We start from the raw sequence: 24,425 nt of genomic DNA, 5'->3' as shown, positions 1-24,425 counted from the left end.
GTGCCCTAACTATGTTAATGATAATGTAAATGTTGCCATCTAGAGTCTGGAGACCCAATCCAAAGCCAGCTCTTGCAAAGGGAAACCTTTCTAAAGAACATTGTATCATAGGGTTCATAGAATTTACAGTGCAGAAGGAGGCCATTCGGCCCATCGAGTCTGCACCAGCTCTTGGAAAGAGCACCCTTCCCAACCGCACACCTCCACCCTATCCCCATAACCCAGTTATCCCACCCAACACGAAGGGCAATTTTGGACACTTTTGGACACTAAGAGCAATTTAGCATGCCCAGTCCACCTAACCTGCACATCTTTGGACTGTGGGAGGAAACCGGAGCACCCGGAAGCCGGGAATCGAACCTGGGACCCTGGAGCTGTGAAGCAATTGTGCTAATCACTGTGCTACCGTGCTGCCCCATGAATGTGAGGGGGTGAAGAGAGCACAAAGATTGTAGGAGGGGGAGAGAGGCCGCCAGACTGACAGCGAACACCCCGCTCAATCATTCTTTTTTCTTCAGAGATGATTAAGATCTGTAGTGAAAAGTGGTCTGTGCAGCAGGAGAGCTACACACTGTATTGATCAGTGATACTCCAAATCTCACTTTACAAAGGAAAATGTTTTCTGCACACTGAACTATACCCAAGTGCTGTACTGTCGTTTCTTATGAACAAAAATTAAAATGAAACCCTGTTAGAATTTCAATGTTTTAGGTGTCAAGTTCAATCCAGTCACGGAAGATTATCTTTTATATCTATCATATTTTGGCAATGGCTGGATGTCACGCCTTTGCTGACTGGTCTTCAGAGATATGAACAGCTGCAACATTATTTCAGTGCCATCATAGTTCTAGCATGCACCAAATGAGACAATAAAATATTTGTTTTTTCAAAAACTACCAGTGACAAACTGACAGATAAGACAAAGTTATTTTTCCATGCCAGTATCGACAAAATTTACATTTTTATCTTGAACTTTTCTAAGTAAAAAAATTTCAAAGCAAGTATTCAAAGGGACTATTACACTATTTGCAGCAAATAGATCATTGCTAACTGGTCAACCCTCAACTTCGCTCCAATCTTTCCTATTACAATTCAAAACTACAAGAAAATAGAAGAGAAAAAAAGAAAATCCTTTTGGGTGGTGAATCAAATGGATTTGGACTATATATGGTAGTTATGCAAATTAGGAAGCCCTCTGTCGGAAGCTTTAAAAATACAAAGTCCGAGTTTTCACTAAACACAAAATGCCCCGAAAATGTAAAGTTAATCAAAATAATGTATTTTCACAATGAATGAGATTTATTTATATTTTTCCACATGTCAAGTTGGAATTTTAGTGCATTACAATTAGGTTATTAAAAATGATGCACCTCCTGTTAACACTCACCTTTGGAGACAGTGCACATCCTGATCACTTTAACTTTGGATAGGTATTGTGTCACAGGACAACATAACCACATATTCCTATACTTTCTGTATGCGTGCAATTTGTTGCCAAAATGCCACAAAGGTCCCACAGGCAGTAGTTTCTAAGTCTTAATAAATCATCTGTCACAGCAAGTCGTATTTTTATGCCATTTTTAAACATGCTCAAAAGTCATGCGCTCAAGCCCCACTCCGAGCCTCGAGCACACAATCCAGGCTGAAACTGCAGTGCAGTAGTGAGGGGTTGTTGCACTGCTGGAAGCGCTGACTTTCAGATGGGATGCTTAATCTCCTCAAATGCCTCATCGGTCTTTTCAGTTGAACAAAAGAATCACCTGGTACTATTTGACGAAGAGCAGGAGAGGAATCTCCCAATCTCCTAGGAAGTATTTATCCCTCAGATTTTGAAAGGAGCTACACAAAGGAGCAAATGCTTTCTTTCTTTAACCATCTAGAAAGAACGCTACAGTCACTTACCAAACAGGAGCACTTCTAAACAATTTTCTCCATACGACTTTATTGTCCTTTGAATTCACTAGACTGTTGCCCAAACTTTCCAAAGATATAATCTGGTCTATATGACATAAATTGTTATGAATGTCATAACAGTACAAACATAACTGCACAAAGGAATAGTAAATCTCACTGACAAAAGGATTATAAATGAAATAACAATGCATATTTACCTTCTCTTTTAAGGAAGTATTTCCACATACAATAGGCCCACAGTATGGAAGGGAGGCCAGAGAAGTAGAACACGCTCTCCCAGCCATACCAGTCCAACAAAACAGAACCGACAGCCCCGATTATTAATGTTCTATAGAAACAAAAAGGATCACAGTTCATTGCCATACACTGGCAAATTATCATTCACTATAAAAAGTCAACACGCCCTTTTGTCTCAGTATTCTTACACTACATCTACATGGGGCAGCATGGTGGGCACAGTGGCTAGCACTGCTGCCTCACAGGGCCAGGGAGCCGGGTTCAACTCTGGCCTTGGGTGACTGCGCAGAGTTCATATATTCTCCCCGGGTCTGAATGGGTTTTTTCGGCCACTCTGGTTTCCTCCCTCAGTCTAAAGATGTGCAGGTGCGGTGGACTGGCCAGGCTAAATTGCTCCTTACTGTCCAAAGATGTATAAGTTAGGTTAAAGAGTTTTTGGGATGGGGGGGGGGGGGCTTGGGTGGAGTGCTTTTTCAGAGTATTGGTGCAGACTCAATGGGCTGAATGGCCTCCTTCTGCACTGGCAGCATTTTATGACTTTATGTTTCTCTGATTAACAGAGCCATTAACTGCACTAACCCGTGTTCAGTGACACCTTTAAAATAATGACCAAAATTGGTTGTTACTTTCAGAATTATTTTCCAATAGAGGATCAGCAATTTTAATACAGTACCCACTATGATACCGTCTGCTGTAATATCATTTAAAGGGGATTTTGAAAAAACAAACTGCAACTCCATTTATAAAGAGCCTTTCACATAATAAAATATTAACATAATCAGACTTTATTTTGGCACCAAGCAAGTTTAAACAGCACCTTAATGGAGAGAGAGGTTTCAGGAGGAAATTCCAGGGCTCAGGGATTTGGCAGCTGAAGGCACAGTCGCCAATGGTGAAGTGATTAAAATCAGGGATATTCAAGAGGTCAGAATTGGAAAAGCACCTTGTGGAGTTGTCATGGATGTTGCAGAGATAGGGAGGGACAAGGCAAAGGCAAGTATAAGCAAATAAGAGATCTGAAAAAAATAAATAATTATTTATTTTTTTAAAAACAAGGCATTGCTCATCTGGGAACCAATGCTGGTCAGAGACAATGGGAGTTAAGAAATGGGTAGCTGTGGATGACCTCAAGATTCCAGATGGTAGAATGTGGGAGGCTGCCCACGAGGATGTTTGAATAGCCCAAATCTGGAGATAAAATAGGCATGGACGAGTGTTTATCATAGATTATCGTAGAATTTACAGTGCAGAAGGAGGCCATTCGGCCCATCGAGTCTGCACCGGCTCTTGGAAAGAGCACCCTACCCAAGGTCAACACCTCTACCCTATCCCCATAACCCAGTAACCCCACCCAACACCAAGGGCAATTTTGGACACTAAGGGCAATTTATCATGGCCAATCCACCTAACCTTCACATCTTTGTGACTGTGGGAGGAAACCGGAGCACCCGGAGGAAACCCACACACACACGGGGAGGATGTACAGACTCCGCACAGTGACCCAAGCCGGAATCGAACCTGGGACCCTGGAGCTGTGAAGCGATTGTGCTATCCAGAATGCTACCGTGCTGCCCCCAGGGGTTTGAATCGCAGATGAGTTGGGCGGCATGGTGACACAGTGGTTAGCACTGCTGCCTATGGCGTTGTGGGCCCGGGTTCGATCCCGGGTCATTGTCTGTGTGGAGTATTCACATTCTCCCCGTGTCTGTGTGGATTTCACCCCCACAACCCAAAGATGCACAGGGTGGGTGGATTGGCCACGTTAAATTGCCACTTAATTCGAAAAAAAAATAATTGGGTACTCCAATTGGGACAATTCACACCTCTTTAACCTGGAGTTACCTCTCTCTCTGCATCTTTGATGATTTGATTGCCTGCAGGTGCTCGCATTCCGGGGCATCTCTGACTGTGTCTATATAAACATTTCTGGAACAAGCCTTTCCATTCACCTGAAGAAGGAGCCGTGCTCCGAAAGCTCGTGTTTGAAACAAACCTGTTGGACTTTAACCTGGTGTTGTAAGACTTCTTACTGTGCTCACCCCAGTCCAACGCCGGCATCTCCACATCATATTTATTAAAGACAGATTCATGACAATATAAAACCTTTCCCCCATTTTTTTTCAGTTGGCAGAAACGAAGAGTCTGGGCATGATTTTAAATCAAGTAACAGGAAGCAACCCACATTTTAAATACAAACAAAATTACAAATTAGTTCTCAAGATTATGCATTGTGCAAATAAAGTTGCTGAACTCATTTACAGAAGAAATTTTAAAAAAAACAAGCACAGGAAATTACAGCATTGTAGCATAATTAGCCAAGAAACTAATGCGGATGATAGTCACGGAAGGATGCTTAGCACAATGTTGTTTTTTTCATTATCTTGGCAGAGCAATTAATCCATTTAATATCAATAGGTTATTTGTATTAAAAGATTTCAAAGGAAAAACATTGGTACCATAAGTGGTTATCTACCAAAAAGCAACAGTCATTTCTAGTCAATAATGTTTAAAGTAAGTTTGCTAGTTATTTTTGGGATGCGAGCGGTAAATGCATTTCCTCATTACATTTATGTGTAATACGCACAATTATTTCACCTGTTGCTAAGATTGGTCTTTTCTACCGTAACCTAGGAACTTGCCTTCTTGCAACCAACCTGAAAGATATGACTTACCCAACCTGAGAGCCCGAGCACACTGCACTGGAGGTAAACGCTCGATCACCTTCCCGCACTTTATTGGACAATAGACTTGTCAGGGATGGGAAAAAAAACACCTAAATGTTTCCAAAAACATATAACATTAGCCCTTGTAATTATTATTTACCTCTATTACAATTATCATTTTAAATTGATAGAATTAACGGTGCTCTCAGAATTGAATTAACGGTGCTCTCAGAATTGAAATACGTAGAATATTTTTACAGTTCTTACGCTCTGTCATGGCGAGGTACTTTACATGCACAAGGTATCACAAGACTCTTCTGTCTCCTAGGTCTCCATGCTGGGAACAAGTTTTAAGTCAACTCCGTACACTCTGCAAGTACACTCCGGTTCATTTTGTGACCAAGCATTCCCTTCTAACTGGGTTCCAAGCTGGAACAGCAATCTTGCAAAATTGTGCCTATACGGTCTGAAGTGTTCATTTTGTTATAGAACATAGAACATAGAACAGTATAGCACAGAACAGGCCCTTCGGCCCTCAATGTTGTGCCGAGCCATGATCACCCTACTCAAACCCACGTATCCACCCTATACCCGTAACCCAACAACCCCCCCCCCCCTTAACCTTACATTTATTAGGACACTACGGGCAATTTAGCATGGCCAATCCACCTAACCCGCACATCTTTGGACTGTGGGAGGAAACCGGAGCACCCGGAGGAAACCCACGCACACAGGGGGAGGACGTGCAGACTCCACACAGACAGTGACAGACAGTTATATGGCCCTATTCCATGATTAGAGATTTGCTCCTTTTGAAACAAACTTATGTTTGTGTGCTTCACTGTACAGCAGCAGAACGTTCACTGTACTGTTACTGCCAGCATTTCGACACAGTCTAATTTTATGAGTTGGACTTTGGTACAATGAAATCTGATGCATCTCAAAAAGACAAACCGTGACTTTGTTTTAAGGAAACAGTAAATAAATATGTACAACAGTCCTTCTCAATTGGCTCAGAAGATGAATGTACCACACTGTGTGTTACTGCACCATAACCAGAAAGATTGAAGATTAAAATTAGCCTTGTACTCAATACACTGGTTTCCATCATAAGGTCAGAAGTGGGGATGTTCACTGATGACTGCACAAATGTTCAGGACAATTCGTGACTCCTCGGATACTGATGCAGTATATATCCAGATGCAACTATATCCAGACTTGGGCTGGGCTGGCAAGTGGCAAGTAACATTTGTGCCACAATGCAACACAAGTAATAATAACAATGATCTTTATTAGTGTCACAAGTGGGCTTGCATTAATACAGTAATGAGGTTACTGTGAAAATCCTCTAGTCGCCACACCCCGGCATCTGTTTGGGTACACTGAGGGAGAATTCAGAATATCCAATTCACCAAACAAGCAAGTCTTTCAGGACTTGTGGAATGAAACTGAGTACCTGGAGGAAACCTACGCAGACACAGGGAGAATATGCAGACTCCGCACAGACAGTGACCCAAGCTGGGAATAAAATCAGATTCCCTGGCGCAGTAAGGCAACAGTGCTAACCACTGTCCTACCATGCCGGCCCAGTGCAGGACAAAGACCATCTCCAAAAACAGAGAATTCAACCATCTCCCCAATGCCATGCAATCAAATTACCATCACCGAATCCCCCACTATCAACATCCTGGGGGTTACCATAAACCAGAAACTGAACTGGACTAACCATATAAATACTGTGGCTAGATTAGAGGCTAGGAATCCTGCAGCGAGTAACTCACCTAAGCCTGTCCAGCATCTACAAGACACAAGTTAGGAGTGTGATGGAATACTCTCCCTTGTCTGGATGAGTGCTGCTCCAAAAACATTCTAAGCTCGACATCATCCAGGAGGAAGCAGCCTGCTTTACAGGCATATTTTCCACAACCATTCACTCCTTCCACCACAGGTGCACAGTGGTAGCAGTGGACTGACGGACTCATCAAGGTTCCTTCCAAACTCACTGCCATCGGAAAACCACCACCTGGAAGTCCCCTTCCAAGCCTTCACCATTCTGACTTTCAGATATATAGCTCTTCTTTCACTGTCGCTGGGTCAATATCTTCTGAAATCCTCCTACCCTAACAGTACTGTGGGTGTACTTACACATCATGAACTGCAGTGGTTGAACAAGACTGTTCACTCGCCCTTCTCAAGCGCAATTAGAATTGGGCAAGAAATTCTGGCCCAGCCAACAACGCCCACATCCTGTAAATTAATTTTATTTATTTATTTATTTTTTTTAAACGGAGGATCGGGATTTCAGACCTATAGCTGAAAATAAGTTAAGAACAACAAAGAACAAAGAAAAGTACAGCACAGGAACAGGCCCTTCGGCCCTCCAAGACTGTGCCGACCATGCTGCCTGACTAAACTACAATTTTCTACACCTCCTGGGTCCGTATCCCTCTATTCCCATCCTATTCATGCAAGTTGTGTAACAAACCTAGGTTCCTTCAACAAGGGAGGATTTACAGATTCTGAAATGTGACATTGGCCCTAATTTTGCAGTCAAGAGCAAAGAAGAGTGTTTGCCATTCAGCAGCTGGCCACAAAGATTTCATCAATTTCCCATTGCGACATTAATCTCATATCCGATGCTGTGTGGCATCCTCCACTAGGCATTGTAAACAGGTTGGGAAACAGTGAGAATATTAGATTGAAGAGTCCCACTGAGACACACGGGGCTGAGGCAGAGCCAGACATGATGGAAATTTCTCACCAGGACTGGCCTATTGGTCTGCCAACACATTCCCACCACTGGCCTATTTTCAGGGACGCAGCTTCTGTGGATGACAGCTACCCATCAGCCTGCTAATCACTGGTAGCCAATTGAAGGAACTTGTCACATGCTGTCCGCATTTTACTTCCGATATTGCCGGCACCCATAGATAGAATGGCAGCCCAAGCTGGGCGGTTGGTGGGGGGGGATGTAATGGTCATTGCCATGGCTGCAAACCATCCTTTGGAAGGGTTTCCCCTCTGTTATGATGGTCTGGCAGATGTGGCTATTTTGTACTCGTTTTCAAAGAATGGCTCCAGCTCATGTGGTCTCCCACCTACAGTGACAGCCCCCACTTCACCTAGAGGGTGAATTTGGAACTCACCAACAGATAGAATTGCTGATGTTGATAATATTGATGTGGTTAAAGGGAGGAGGCTAGATAATCATAAGGGAGAAGGTTATAGAGGGTTATGCTAATAAAGGTATAAATGAACACGAGCAGTATTGAGTGGAGCATAAACACAAACTGGTCTAACCACCTGGCCTGCTTCTTTGTCGCATTCCATGTCAATGTATCTCCTGATGTTGAACCAAAATAAATACCACAATCCACATCTGAGTCACCAATAAAATTACCTCTCAAATTACACCAAAATAATATTGCATTTGTAAATAGTATTTGTTCGGCCAATTTTCAATTTCAAGCACACATTATTTAGTTTCCACATACTGGCTTACATATTTACGTATAAAGATCCAGGAGGCCCGAGATGCCAAGTTAACTGGAATTTATTGAAGGGCAAGAAAACGGCTTCTCCAGTGCCATACAACAGTGTAGATTCCAGTCGTGACTACGAGAATGCTAGTCCCAGTCCAGACTGCTTTTATGGAGAAAGGTCACGAGCCCCAGCTGGGCAGGCCTCGCCCACTGGCGGGGAAACTTGTATTCTATCAGTCCTATGTGGAGATCGATTAGTGTATCCCAGTTTGCCTCACAAGGGTTGTTACGTTATGATTTATTATTTCATGGTTCAGTCTCCATCATTACCATAACTTAACCCAACGCTCCAGCAACAAACTTCCTGTTTTTAATTCGTCAGTGACTGAGATTTTCAATCTCTTCTGTGCTAACCTTCCACAACATTGAAAAACACCTAGGTGCTCCCTTCTAACATTGACACACAATCCCTCGGCTAATATTGAACATGCCACGAAGGATGCTGCTCCCACTTTGAAAGATGGAATCAACTATGCAACATAGTTATATTTTATCATGGTTGGAAACATTTTTAATCATTACATACAATGGGAATGCAAAGGGAAAGAAAACTGATTGCATCAAAGATATCTCGAACCCCCTTGAGATTTCTTAAGAACTGGTTTGAAAATATATGGTTGAGAACACATATCTTTAATTCTGTGGCTTCATTAGTTGGCAGATATAATGATTTGTTTTCTTCTGTCGTCTTCGTGGCCTCCATTCTCAATGGACTAAACTAAAATCACTTTTATACAACGCTCAGTCCCCAGTATCTTCAGCCAATTTAATTTTCCTCATATGATATTGAAGGCGATGGGGCCTGACAATAATCCAGCAATAGTACTGAAAACTTGTGCTCCACAGCTTGCTGTGCCCCTAGCCAAGCTGTTTCATTACAACACTGGTACCTACGCAGCAATGTGGAAAATTGCCCAGGTATGTCCTGAACACCAAACAGGACAAATCCAACCCGGCCAATTACTACACTATCAGCCTACTTTCTACCATCAGTAAAGTGATAGAAAGGGTTATCAACAGTGTTATCAAGCAGCACGTACTTAGCAATAACCTGCTCACTGGCGCTCAGTTTGGGTTCCACCAGTCACTCAGCTCCTGACCTCAATACAGCCTTTGTTCATCCTGGAGCATCTCGACAACAGGGACTCATTCATCAAACTCCTACTCATTGACTACAGATCCGCCTTCAACACCATAATGCCAGCCAAGCTCATATCCAAACTCCAAATCCTAGGACTTGGCTTCTCCCTCTGCAACTGGATCCTCAACTCCCTGACAAATAGAACACGATCAGTAAGGATAAATAACGACACTTCCTCCATGATAGTCCTCAATACCATGGCTCCACAAGGCTGCGTATTTATCCCCCTACTAGTGTGATAAAATTTGGCTCCAACTCGATCTACAAGTTTGCTGATGACACAACCGTAGTAGACTGGATCTCAAACAACGATGAGTTAGAGTGCAAGAGGGAAATAGAGAATCTAGTAGCATGGTGCAACAACAACAACAACAACAACAATCTCTCCCTCAATGTCAGCAAAACTAAGGAGCTGACATCTACTTCAGGAAGCAAAGTGTCGTACACACCCCTGTCTGCATCAATGGTGCGGAGGTGGAGATGGTTGACAGCTTTAAATTCCTAGGCGTACACATCACCAACAATCTGGTCCACCCACGTCGATGCTATAACCATGAAAGCATAACTGTGCCTATCCTTCCTCAGGAAACTAAGGAAATTCAGCATGTCCACATTGACTCTTACACCATAGAAAACATCCCATCTGGCTGCATCACAGCTTGGTATGGCAACTGCTTGGTCCAAAACCATAAGAAACTACAGAGTTGTGAAGACAGCCCAGTCCACCACGTGAACACGCTTCCCATCCATTGACTCTGTCTACACCTCCTGTTGCCTTGGGAAAGCAGCCAGCATAATCAAAGACCCCTCCCACCTGGGTTATCCTCTCTTCCAACTTCTTCCATCGGGCAGAAGATAAAAGAGTCGGAGAACACGCACTAACAGATTCAAAAACAGCTTTTTTTCCGCTGTTACCAGACTCCCGAATGACTCTCTTATGGACTCAACTGATCTTTCCAAGCATCTTGTTTACTGTTGCAGCACTATACTCCGTGTGCTTCTGTATATTGACATTGCGTATTTATTCTATGTCCTATGTCTTTCATGCATGGAACCATCTGCCTGGACTGTACGCAGAACAAATACTTTTCACTGTACTTCGGTACACGTTGCAATAAATCTAAATCTAAGAGCTGAACTCCAGAGGTGAGGTGATAGTGACTGCCCTTGATATCAAGGGTATAGAGTATGGCATCAAGGAGCCCTCGCAAAACTGGAGTCAATGGGAATCAGGAAAAAACTCTTCACTGGTTGATGTCATACCTAGCACAAAGAAAGATGTTTGTGGTTGTTGGACGTCAGTCATCTCAGTCCTGAGACATCACTGCAGGTGTTCCTCAGGGTAGTGTCTTAGGCCCAACCATCTTCAGCTGCTTCGTCAATTACCTTCCTTCCAACATAATTTTCACTAATGACTGCACAATGATCAGCACCATTCTCGACTCTTCAGACACTGAAACCATCCTCGTGCAAATGCATCAAGATCTGGGCAATATCCAGGCTTGAGCTGACAAGTGGCAAGTAAAACTTACACCATACAAGTGCCAGGTAATAACCATCTCAACAAGCGAAAGTCAAACCATCTCCCCTTGACATTCAATGGCATTACCCACACTGCATTCCACACTACCAACATTCTGGGGATTACCATAGACCAAAAACAGAACTGGCGTAGTCATATAAATACTGTAACTACAAGAACAGTTCAAAGGGTAGGAACCCTGCGGCGAGTAACTCACTTGCTGACACCTCAAAGCCTTTCCACCACTTACAATGCACAAGTCAGGAGTGTGATGGAATACTCCGCCCTTGCCTACATGAGTATAGCTCCAACAACACTCAAGAAGCTCAGTGTAATAACCTACATGGGACACATGCTGTGGGGTTGATTGTTTTTCTCATGCTCCTCGAGGAGTACGATCCATCCCACTAGGAGTCGGGTAGCTTACCCCTTCTTGTATTAAAAAGTCAGCCGAGTACCTGGTGAGGTTCTACCGGTACTCATGTATATAACTGTTGTAAAATAAATGTAGTTTACTCTTGCTTCCCCAAGCCTTATTAAACTCAACACCCAGGACAAAGCAGTCCGCTTGATTACTCCCCCTTCCACAAACATTCACTCCCCCCACCACCGATGCACAGTAGTAGCTGAGGGTACCATCGACAAGATGCACTGCAGGAACTCACCAAGGCTCCATCAGCAGCACCTTCCTAACTCATGACCACTACCATCTAGAAGGACAAGGGCAGCAGATAAAGGGAAGACCACCACTTGGAAATTCCCTTCCCAAGTCACTGACTATCCTGACTTGGAAACCTATCACCATTCCTTCACTCTCACTGGATCCAGATCCTGGAATTCCCTCCCTAACAGCACTGAGTGTACCTGCACTACAAAGGATGCAGTGGTTCAAAAAGGCAGCTCACCACCATCTTCTCAAGGGCAGTTAGGGATGGTCAACAAATGCTGGCCTAGTCAACAAAGCCCACATCCCATAAAAATTATATTTTGTTTTAAATTACAATTCCTTATAATAAATCACAATATATAATAATAATCTTTATTAGTGTCACAAATAGGCTTACCATAACACTGCAATTAAGTTACTGTGAAAATCCAAGTCGCCATACTAAGGCGCCTGTTCAGCTACATAGGGAGATTTCAGAATGTCCTTTTCACCTAGCACGTCTTTTGAAACTTGTGGGAGAAAACCGGAGCGCCCGGAGGAAACCCACGCGGACGCGGGGAGAATGTGCAGACCCTGCTCAGACAGTGACCCAAGCGGGAATGTGATTAAAACATGCAACAGAAAATGTTAGTGCTAACTGAAAGTAGGCGAGTTTGGTTAATAATTGAACAGTCTAGCAGTGAGTGAAGTTCAGGACAAGCTCTGGGTTAATGTATATGTAAAGTTTTGGGGAAAGCCCAGACAAAACGATTGTACTTTTAACAGATAAACAATGTCATTTTTTTAAAGCGACTTATGGAGCAATATTTTCACATTCCTCTGATTGCTTAAAAATGATCTGTACATTTGTGCAATTTACACAGCTACTTACCCAGTTGCTTCAGCATTAAAATGTTACAAATAGGCAGGGAAATAGACAACACAAGTGCTCATGAATGATATTAATATAAAGAAATGTTGAAAGAAATCACTGCTAAATATGTCAAATCACTAACAAAACAGCTATCAACAAAGCTAATAGGATGTAGAACTACACAGCCAGAATGAGCCAGAGGAGAAAATAATAATAATCTTTTGTCGCAAGTAGGCTTACATTAACACTACAATGAACTTACTGTGAAAATCTCCTAGTCACCACACTCCGGCGTCTGTTCAGATACAGTGAGGGAGAATTCAGAATGTCCAAATCACCTAACAGCATGTCTTTTTGGACTTGTGGGAGGAAACCAGAGCACCCGGAGGAAACCCACGCAGACTCAGCACAGACAGGAATCGAAACTGGGACCCTGGCATTGTGAAGAAACAGTGCTAACCACTGTGCTACTGTGCCAAGCCATCAGCACTCAGCATCATTACAAGTGTTAAATAGACAGTAACTTCAGGCATATGCACGTGCACAATTAAACACAGAAATCTATACGGTTCTGTCAGTGATTCACTGCTCCTCCAATACGTATGCTGTTGAAATTTGTGCAGATGGAATTCACTTAAATTTATTAGAACTACAATTTTTAAAAAGCAAAAAATTTACTCCAATTGAATGAGATGTAACTGTTTTTTTTAAACCATGTTCTAAATCATAATTACATACCAATCTATCTGGCCTGAGAAGGACAATTTAATGTTTAATATCAAATTTCCCCATTATGTTAATCCATTGATTTTATTTTATTTTTTTAAAAAACTTGCTTATGATATTTCTGCCTCTGCCTTAATCCCATGTGGATGTCCCAATCTTTATTCCACTTCTGTCAATGATTTAGAAGTGAAGGTCAATCAGCATATTGTACCTCCTGGTTTGTTGTCTGTGTGAATTCGTCAATGTGATTAGTTGCTTTGCCAACAATTACATCACAGTTGGGGAATACCAGAGATCCCTCATAGTTGGTGCCAGAATCAAATTAAATAGGAGGAAAGATGAACCACCACACCACCAGCACTTTGTGGGCCATTTTTTCGGAGGTCCACAGCATGCACCATTATTTTGCTACTGATTACATTCAGGCAATTATTTTTCTTATTGTACTCTTCACTTTGCTTTCATCCCTTCTAAATATCTTCTGGGTATTTTAACCACCCAACAGTCCTATTTACAATTCCACTAGGATCTTGTCCCTCACCCTGTTCAGACATTCCCCATCCTAGTGTTGCGACTTCTTCCTACCCAAGTAGTTCACACAGGCTCCAATACCCCAAGATGTTTTAAATGTATCTTTTTTGTGGGCTTGTGGGGAAACATTAATAATTTTGGAAGCTTTATTGTGAAAAGGGACACAACTGACCACGGCTCACTCAGACTTTTGCCTTGCAGTGACATCTTTTGCAAATTGTTCATTTATATTTCACCAAGTCTAGCCGAATGGAAAATTAGCAAATGTAAATGCAAGAGAAAAATCCCAGCAGTCATCCACTCAAATGTTTAAATGCATTTCAAAGAAAATTCTCTCCCCCTCCCCATCGTTGCTACTCACCCTGTAACAGGCCCATTAGGAATCTGGATAAAGTTAAAGGAATGATTGGTGTAGAGCTCCAGTGTACAATCAGTGGAGTAAGGGTGATCACTGATCCCCACGAAGTAGCTGAAAGCAGAAGTATTTTATCGCCACCCAATCTGATGTAAAAAAAGAGATTACTTTGTCAGTAAACATTGTGAAAAATATAGCATTTTCACTGAGAAAGCATCACTATAAATTTCAACCTGTACAGTGTAAAAACACAAATGTGGCACCCTGAAATGTAAAAAGGCATTGTACAACTACAAGTTCTTCCTTTTACAAATACAGGGAAAATTACATGAATCGGAGTTAACAAAACAGCAGGTTTGTAAAGAGAATTTTAAAAGAAAATCTGCATGTCCGAAACCTTAAAGTGACCTGCTGTAAAGAGGGCAATATTATAATGGTTCATTCCTTGATGCAAGGCAAGAAATGTTTTGAAGTCGTCTCCCCACTACCCCAAAATTGAATCCAGCAGATACACCAGTGATGCATATGTAACAAAAGCTGCATCAATATTGAGGGGGTTCATTGGGGTAGATTTTCACCTTCACCAGCTTGGTTGTAACCTACCATGGCAGATTGATTTCAACAAAATGCATGGTGTGCAATGGAATGAAAACCTGGCAGGATCTAAGCCACTGTTGATGACCTTTAAAATAAAATTAAGAGCATACAAACCAGTTTTCTCGGTTACCATTCAAGCAGTAAAGACGAAGGTCAAAAGTCACAAAGGTAAACTCCGTGGCTTTGATTGAAATTTGGAAACGCCATGAATGTTATCGCCGTTAATCAGTCATAAACACACAACACAAAAGGATGACAGTCATGAGTAATGCAGGCTACCTCAAGAAGACATTTCAAATGTTCAGGATAAGCAGACCATTTAAAAATGAAGACTAATTCACAACCTGAAATCAAGAGAAAATCATAACGCCGTAAATGTAAGGCTATGTTCACGGCTCTCCCCAACAAATAAAATGGACCATTTTTCCTTCTATGGAATTTGTACGCAATTCTACATATCTTTCTACATCCTCGCCCCTCCCCCTATCCATTCCCCTCCCATCCATTCTTCCCCCCCCCCCCCACCAGTGGGGGTCATGTATAGACTGCCAAACTGTAGTGTTGACATTGGGAAAGGCATTAAAAAGGAAATTAGAGACCCATGCAACAAAGAAACATCTGTAATAATGGGTGACTTTAATCTGCACATAGATTAGGCAAATCAAATTAGTAACAATGTTGTAGAGCGGTGTTTTCAAACATTTTTTCCAAGCAACCCACACTCACAGGATGGCCGACTATCGCGACCCACGCCACATTCACAAAAGATTCTCCACAAATACTTTTAAAAAGTCACATTCATTGTTGGCTCTTCGGTATCATTGAATGTAAATTTGCAAATTGAGCAGCTGTTTCACCTTAAAGTACAGCTCCACCCTGACACTTTGCAAAAGGATGTAACTCAGGATTATTTGATTATTTTATTTCTTCATACCCATTGTTAGCATTTGGAAAATTGCGTGCAAGCGCTGGAAAAATCAACAGGCTTAGTATTGCAGTTTTAGCATGTCATGTTCACGCGTTTAAAACCCAACATGTCCTCGGACAGGAAATTAAACTCAAAACTTCAACTTCAGAAACAGGAACCCTAACTGTTGAATGAAAAACGTGGTCAGACAGAATGTCACTGGACTCCTGTTAGTGCCGTTTTCCAGGTAATTATGTAAAGACTGAAAGCATGCTAATAAAAAACAATGCTGGGCGTGGCTCAGCTGACCAATATGCAAAACGTGCAGATACATTCCATTCCATGTAACATTTTTACCAGCTCCTGTGTACACGAGTGTAGCTTAGTCGCCAGCTAATGCCATCTTTGGCGAACAATTCAAGCCCCGATAAAGGTAGATACAAAGGTCCTTGCGGTAGAGGAGCAGATTCAGCTGATGGATTCCATGTAGCCACATGGCAAAGATGGATGCTTGGGGATGAGTACCTGGGAAGAGGGGGTGGATAGCGGCAGGGGACGATTTGAAAAAAAGAAGCTTGAATGACAAGAGCCCTGGTGTGGAGACACAATTCGGAAGTGGAAGAAGTGGACATAGGTGCTGGTAGGGCTGGAGGAGGCCGTTTGTCCGAGTTAACTGAGAGAATGATAAAAGACACACAGGGTTTGTTGGTGACACACTGAACTCAAGAAGAAGTAATACCGCACTGAACTCAAGATCCTGACACTCAACACAGTCGCAGGATATGCTACCCAAAAGAGAATTTTACAGGTCTCTGACTGCAAACTGCCCATCTCTACTCTGAGAGCAAAGAAGTCCACGGCGCCAGCTTCTTCATCAGCCTCGTGCGGTCATACACTGTAACACAGTGAGAATTTAGAGAGAGAGAAAATGGTAACCATGGTCAGGCAATATTTGGGGATCATTTTGGTGACCTTTTGACCACCCATGCTACACCTTCTCTTGGCCCATCCATGGGTCGTGACCCCCATTTTGAAAATCACTGCTGTAGAGAAGGAATTCCTGGAGCATATACAGATGGTTTACCAGACCAATATGTTGAGGAACCAACAGGGTTACAGGCCACCCTAGATTGGATATTGTGTAATCATAGAATCGTCAAACTCCTACAGTGCAGAAGGAGGCCATTTGGCCCATCGAGTCGACACTGACCCTCTAGGCCCACTCCCCCACCCTATCCCTGTAACCCCACCTAACGTGCACATCCCTGGACACAAAGGGATCATTTTTAAAAATCATGGTCAATCCACCTAATCTGCACATCTTTGGACTGTGGGTGGAAACCGGAGCACCCGGAGGAAACCCACACAGACAAAGGAAGAATGTGCAAGCTCCACAAAGACAGTCACCCAAAGCCGGAATCAAACCAGGTCCCTGCCTCTGTGAGACAGCAGTGCTAACCACTTTGCCACTGTGATGAGGAAAGAATAATTGGCGGTCTAGTGTGAGGCCCGATGGGGATGAGTGACCATAATATGATAGAATTCTTCATCAAGATGGAGAGTGACATAGTTGATTCTGAGCCTACGGTCCTGAAACTCAATAAAAGGTAACTGCAATGGTATGATGGTTTGGGAAACATTACTTAAAAGGATGACAGTGGATAAGCAATAGCAAATATTCAAAGAGCGCATGGGTGAACTGTAATAACTGTTTATTCCTGTCAGACCCAAAAGCAAAACGGGATTTGTGGGCAAACCATGGCTCAAGGGAAATTAGAGATAGTATTAGATCCAAGGAATAGGCACACAAATAGGCCAGAAAAAAAAAAACAACAGACTTGAGGATTTGGAGCAGTTTAGCATTCAGCAGAGGGCTAAGGGATTGATTAAGAAGGAGAAAGTAGAGTGCGAGAGTAAGCTTCTGGGGAACTTACAACTGACTGTAAAACTTTCTGAAGGTACGTGAGAAGAAAAAGATTGGTGAAGGGAAATATAGGTCCTTTACAATCAGAAACAGGAGAATTTATAATGGGGAACAAAGAAATGGCTGACCAACTAAATATATACTTTGGTTCTGTCTTCACAAAGAAGGACTTAAATAACATACCTAAAATGCTGGGGAATGCAGTGTTTAGTGAGAGGGAGGAGCTGAAGTAAATCAGCATTAGTAGAGAAATGTTGCTGAGGAAATTGATGAGATTGAAGGCAAATAAATTCCCAGGGTTTGACAATCTACATCCCAGAGAATTTAAGGGGATGGCCCTATAAATTGTAAATACATAGGTGGTTATCTTCAAGATTCTATAAACTCTGGAACAGTTCCTACAAGATTAGAGGACAGCTAATGTAACCCCACTATTAAAGGGAGGCAAGGACAAAAACAGGGAATTGTATGAAAACAGGGAATTATAGACTAATGTAGTTTATGTAGGGGGCTGATAATGTAACCCCACAATTAAAAGGAGGCAAGGAGAAAACAGGGAATTCTATGAAAACAGGGAAGAATAGATCAGGCAGCCTGTTGGTAGTGGTGAAAATTCTAGAGTCCATTGTCAAAGATTTTATAGTAGAGCACTTGAAAAACAATGGCAGAATTTGACAGTCAGCATGGATTTACAGAAGGGAAAACATGATTGACAAATTTACTAGAATTGTTTGAGGATGTAACTAGTTGAGTTTATTAGGGGAAGCCAGTGAATGTGGTTTATTTGGGCTTTCAGAAGGCTTTTGACAAAGTCCCACATAAGAGATTTGCATGTAAAATTAAAGCTCATGGAATCGGGGCAGTGTATTGAAATGGATAGAAAACTGGTTGGCAGACAGGAAAGAAAGAGTAGGAAAAAACGGATCTTTTTCAAAATGCAGGCAGTGACCAGTGGGGTATCGCAGGGATCAGTGCTGGGACCTCAGCATTTTACAATAAACAATAATGTTTTTGGTGAGGGAACTAAATGTAATATCTCCAAATTTGCAGATGACACAAAGCTGGGTGCGAGGGCGAGCTGTGAGGATCCAGAGCTGCTTCAGTGTGATTTGGACAAGTTGAGCGAGTGGAAAAATGCACGACAGATGCAATATTATGTGGATAAATGTGAGATTATCAACTTTGGCAGCAAAAACAGGAAGGGAGATTGTTATCTGAATGGCCACAATTTAAGAGGGGAATGTGCAGCAAGACCCAGGTGTCCTCATACATCAGTGGCTGAAGGCAAGCATGCAGGTACAGCAGGCAGTAAAGACGGTCTTCATAGTGAGAGGATTTGATTACAGGAGCAGGGGTGTCTCGCTGCAATTATACAGGGCCTTGTTGAGACTACACCTGGAGTACTGTGTGCAGTTTTGGTCTCTTTATGTCAGGAAGGATGTTTTTGCTTCAGACGGTCTTGCTATAGAGGGAGTACAGCTAATGTTTACCAGACTGACTCCTGAGATGGTGGGACTGGAATATGAGGAGAGATTGAAGCAGTTAGGATTATATTCACTGGAGTTTAGCAGAAAGTGGAGGGATCTTATTGAAACCTATTAAATCCTAACAGGACTAGACAGGGTAGATAGGAAGGATGTTCCTGATGGTGGGGCAATCCAGAACTAGGTGTCAGTGTCTGCAGATACAGAGTAGACCATTTAGGACAAATCTCTTCACCCAGAATTTGTTAGCACAGGAAGTAGAGGAAGTAGTTGAGACCAAAACAGTGTATGTTGTCAAGAAAGAGTTGATATAGCTATTGAGGCAAAATGGATCAAAGGATGGAGGGAAGCGGAAACTGATTATTGAACTGGATGATCAGCCTATAATCATAATGAATGACGAGCAGGTTTGAAGGGCTAAATGGCCTACTCTTGCTTCTATTTACTATGCCCCTGGAGATCGCAGAGGGTGCTGCCAGTTTTAGTGGCAGACATTTTGCCTACAACTGTCGACATTAAACTATGCCCAATGTTTCAGGTTGATGTCCATTCATCAGGTCCTCTCCACATAATCAAATCAAAACCAGTTAATCAGTGTACCTTCAATCATCAGCAAAATGATAGAAGGCCAGTTGACAGTACCATCAAACAGCACTTGCTCAGCAACAACCTTTTTTTTTCTATAAATTTAGATTAGCCAATTATTTTTTCCAATTAAGGGGCAATTTAGCATGGCCAATCCACCTACTCTGCACATTTTTGGGTTGTGGGGGCGAAACCCACGCAGACACGGGGAGAATGTACAAACTCCACACGGACAGTGACCTAGAGCCGGGATCGAACCTGGGACCTCAGCGCCGTGAGGCGGTTGTGCTAACCACTAGGCCACCGTGCTGCCCTGCTCAGCAACAACCTGCTCACCAATGCTCAGTTTGGGTTCCACAAGGGTTGTGCATCATCAGACCTCAATGTAGCCTTGCTCTAAATGTAGACCAAAAAACTGAAATCCCAAGGTGAGGGGTGGGTGACTGCTCTTATTGTCAAGGCAACATTTGATGGATTGTGCTACTAAGGAGCCCTTAGTCATTCAGCTGAATCAATGAGAAACTACACTGGTTGGAATCATTCCTAGCACGAATTAAAATTATGATTGGCGGTCAATCATCCCAGCCCCAGTTCTTCAGGGTAGTGGGTAGCCAGGGTAGCCAAGGCTCAGCTATCTTCAACTGCTTCATCAATTTTTTGAAAAAAATATATTTTATTCCAACACAATACAAAAAAATCTACAAACAAATATCATCAAGTTTCAAACAGTTTTTCATTTTCCCCTTTTTTCCCCACTAAACTACCAAAACATCCCCCTTCCCAAGAGACGCCCCACATCTTCAGCGCCACAATTTCCGACTGGGTCTCAAAAATCAATGCCCAGAATCCTCCCCAACTTCAGGTATGCCCAAAACATATGAACATGATTCACAGGCCACCTCCCACACCCCTCACAAGGGTCCACAACCTCAGGAGAAAACCCACTTATACAAGCTCCAGTCATATGGGCCCTGTGCATCATCTTGAACTGTACAAAGCTCATCCTGGCACAGGATGATGTTGAGTTTATCCCGTGCAAATTTTCACTCCAGGCCCCGTCACCTCCCGCGAGCTCGATCCCAATGTCTACTCCCATTTCCATTTCATCTCCTCCATTGGTGCCTTCTCCACTTCTAACTGCCAGCCATAAATGTCCACAATCCTCCCTTCCCCCAGCTCATCCCGAGTTAGCAATTTAGGGTGGCATGGTGGCACAGTGGTTGGCACTGCTGCCTCACAGCTCCAGGGTCTCAGGTTGAATTCCGGCCATGGGTGACTGTCTGTGTGGAGTTTGCACTTTTTCCCCGTGTCTACGTGGATCTTCTCCAGGTGTTCCGAGTTCCTCCCACAGTCCAAAGATGTGCAGTTTTGGTGGATTGGCCATGATAAATTGCCCCTTCGTGTCCAAAAAAAGATTAGGTGGGGTTTTTGGGTTACAGGAATAGGGTGTGGAGGGTGTGACCTTAAGTAGGGTGCTCTTTCCAAGGCCTGGTGCAGACTCGATGGGTCGAATGGCCTTCTTCTGCACTGTAAATTCTATGATTCTATGATTCCAATGTATACTTTGGCAGCTGAGGGAACGGGGGAAGCTCCTTGGGTACGAAATCCTGGACCTGCATTTACCTGTACCTGAATGCACTCCCCCTCGGCAACTGGAATTTCCTCTGCAACTCCTCTAGCCTCACAAACCTCCCTTCTACGAACAGATTCCTTACCAGCTTTACCCCTTCCCTATGCCAACTCCTGTACCTCGCATCTATCCCTGCTGGTATAAACCTATGATTACAAAATATTGGGGCCAAAACTGATATACACCCTGAACCAAAATGCAACCTCCCCTGGTTCCATATCTTGAGGGATGTTAGTATACCTACCCAGGGAGAACAGGGGGGGGGGATGTCGAAAGTGCCCATTATCATGCCCCCAACACAGGAGGGCTTCTTCGCCTGCACCCGTTCCGTTAGCCCCTCCCCCCCTCAGTGTCTTAGCTTCTCCACTATAGCCACCCAGTAGTAATTCAGCAGGCTTTGGAGTGCCAACCCCCCCCCCCCCCCCCCCCTCCTCAGTGTCTTGCCTGCCCATACAAATTCTGAAATTAATTGAGCAACGCTCCAGTAGAACACCTTTGAAAGGACTGTCGGAAGGGACTGAAATACAAATAAAAACCTCGGCAACATTTTTAAGGTCTGTGCCCTTCCTGTCTGTACCCTCCCCACCAAGGACAGTGGCAGGGCATCCCACCTCTTTCAATCCCCTTTGGCCCCCCTCTACCAAACTGGCCAATTTCCACTTATGTATCGTGGCTCAGTCATGGCCCACCTGAATACCCAGATACCAAAACCTTATCTTGGCCAGCTTAAATGCAAGGTATCCAAATTCATACTCCTCCCCTGGGAATACCTCATTTTAGCCACATCAGTTTGTACGCAGAAAAGGCACCAAACGTCCCTAGTAGGTCCATTATTTTCCCCATACAGTCCGGCAGGTTCGAGACATACAGCAACAAATCACTGGCATACAATGACACCCTGTCCTCCCTATCTCCCTTTACAATGCCCTTCCACTCCCTTGATGCCGAAGCGCAATAGCCAAAGGCTCAATAGCCAATGCAAACAACAGCCGGGACAGCAGGCATCCCTGTCTGGTGCCCTTATGCAGCCCAAAATATCCCAAATTCATCGTATTCATCCTCTCACTTGCTGTGAGATTGGCATATAGCAACCACGCCCATGAAATGAATATCGGTCCAAATCCAAACCACCCCAAGGTCTCAAACAGGCACCTCCATTCTACCCGGCCAAAAGCCTTCTCCACCTCCATTGATATAATAACATCTGTCGCCTTACCGCTTGATGGAGTCATTACCACATTCAACAGCCTCCTGATGTAGCTAGCCAACTGCTGCCCCTTAACAAACCCCGTCTGATCCTCAAGAGACCACCTCTGGCACTCAACCCTCCAACCATCTCTCCAACACCTCAGCATCAGCATTCAGCAGGTAGATGGGCCTATAAGACCCACACTCTGTCGTATCCTTGTCCTTCTTTGGGCCCAACAAATATCAACTCAACACACCCCGTTATCTCCTGTGCCATGTGAGAGTACCTTTAAGAAATGGATGTTTAAGCAATGTAACTTTAAGAAATAGAGCAGCTCATATTACTGAAGTGATGTCAGAGGGCGGGGGTAGCTGAGTTGAGCTCACTTCTGCTTTTAGTTTCAGTTTGAGAGAGAGAGCAGCTGAAAAGTGCCTGGCTGGTTTGCTGTGAGCTGTTTTGAAAGGAGAAAGCCGGTTTGAGGAGAAAGCTGGGAATGTTTGTGTGTTTTGCAAAAAGCTGCAAGAAGAAAACACAGAACTCGTCTGTTGATCTCTGAAAATCCAAAGACTTTGGGCGTGATTCTCCGACCCCCAAGCCGGCTGGGAGAATCGCAGGAGTGCTGGGCGATTCACGCCACGCCGCCCTGGCACCCACACACGATTTTCCCACCCCCCCCAAACCGGGTGTCGCGTTTTGCGACAGGCCGCTCGGAGAATCGCCACTCCGGTCGAGCGGCGATTCTCCGGCCCGGATGGGCCGAGCGGCCTGCCTAATCCGACCGGTTCACGCCGGCGCCAACCACACCTGGTCGCTGCCGGCGTGAACAGCGCACGACCGCTGCGTGAGGCCTGTGGGGGGGCAGAGGGAGGATCGAGCACCAGGGGGGTGCTCAGGAGGGGTCTGAAAGACGTATTCTTTTCCCTCCGTCGCCCCGCAAGATCAATCCTCCATTCGCGGGTGACATCGTTTAGGCACCGCCGACTGCGTCATTCAGGCGGCGCCGCTTTGACGCGGGTGCCAAGGCCCGCCGCGCGAGATTGACGCGCCGCCGCTCCTAGCCCCCTGGGGATGGGAGAATAAAGGGCGAGGAGCGGCCTTCGACGCCGGAGTGAAACACTCCGGTTTTCACTCCGGCGTCGGCACTTTGTCTCCCTTTGGGAGAATCGCGCCCTATAAGTATATTGAATGTAACCTCATGTCTGTTGTTAAAGGTGAAGTCTTTTGGGGGTTTGAAGGAACATTTTGAGGGATTATTTAGTGTTGTATTATTTTTGGGGTTATCTTTGAAGTAAGGGGTGTTAAGAGATCCAATGTTTATTTTAAAAAGGTTAATTTGAGTTCATGGAATAAACATTGTTTTGTGTTTAAAAAAACCCTTGTGTCCATATTTGTAATACCACACCTGGGGAACAAGCCGTGTGCTTCAAAAGCAACAATCCATTAAAGGGAGAGTTTGGTTGAACTCCATGATACATTTTGGGGTTCTGAAAACGCTGCTCCCATAACACCTGCAACCCCAAAGGCACTTCCAATCCCTGTCTCTTCCCTCTCTACACTTCCAGGAAGACCAAACAGTGCCAAAAATGCCCCATCTCTGCATCCTCCCCCAAGGACTCATATCTATACAGCCCCCAATAGAAGGCCTCTGTGGTAGTCTGTGTAGAGGTATTACGGTACCTAGTAATGCTGGAACACCATTGGTAGATAACGTATGCTTTCTATTGGTCGAACCTGTATGGTAACTCCGCCCTGCAAGGCAGGGTATAAGAGCCCGTGCCGCCCCAGCAGCTTCCTTTCTGTACCCGAGCTGCTGGGGGAAACATCTAGCTTATCAAAGCCTTCATTGTACTACAACCTCACTTTAGTCGTCATTGATTGTGCATCAGCCTCAAATGCCTCATTATTTTTTTCCATTGTCGTAACCAACCTTGATTTCTCCTCCCTACCTGCTCAATCTC

The 24,425-nt window shown here is 43.8% G+C and overlaps 1 protein-coding gene across 3 annotated transcripts in view; it reads right to left on the bottom strand.

Annotated features, from left to right (window-relative positions):
* The window catches only part of slc17a9b (solute carrier family 17 member 9b), an 82,094-nt gene that overhangs the window by 47,148 nt on the left and 10,521 nt on the right, over window positions 1–24,425 (bottom strand). For all 3 annotated transcript variants that reach the window (XM_038803312.1, XM_038803311.1, XM_038803313.1), the window contains 4 exons: window positions 14,155–14,297; window positions 4,824–4,920; window positions 2,112–2,242; window positions 1,903–1,999 (listed from right to left, as the gene is read on the bottom strand). In XM_038803312.1, the coding sequence (XP_038659240.1) occupies window positions 1,903–1,999; window positions 2,112–2,242; window positions 4,824–4,920; window positions 14,155–14,297 (468 nt within the window). The remainder of the gene's footprint in view (window positions 1–1,902; window positions 2,000–2,111; window positions 2,243–4,823; window positions 4,921–14,154; window positions 14,298–24,425) is intronic.

Source organism: Scyliorhinus canicula, chromosome 7, assembly GCF_902713615.1.
Source record: "Scyliorhinus canicula chromosome 7, sScyCan1.1, whole genome shotgun sequence".
Taxonomy (NCBI): domain Eukaryota; kingdom Metazoa; phylum Chordata; class Chondrichthyes; order Carcharhiniformes; family Scyliorhinidae; genus Scyliorhinus; species Scyliorhinus canicula.
This window is presented reverse-complemented; position numbering and strand designations above follow the sequence as displayed.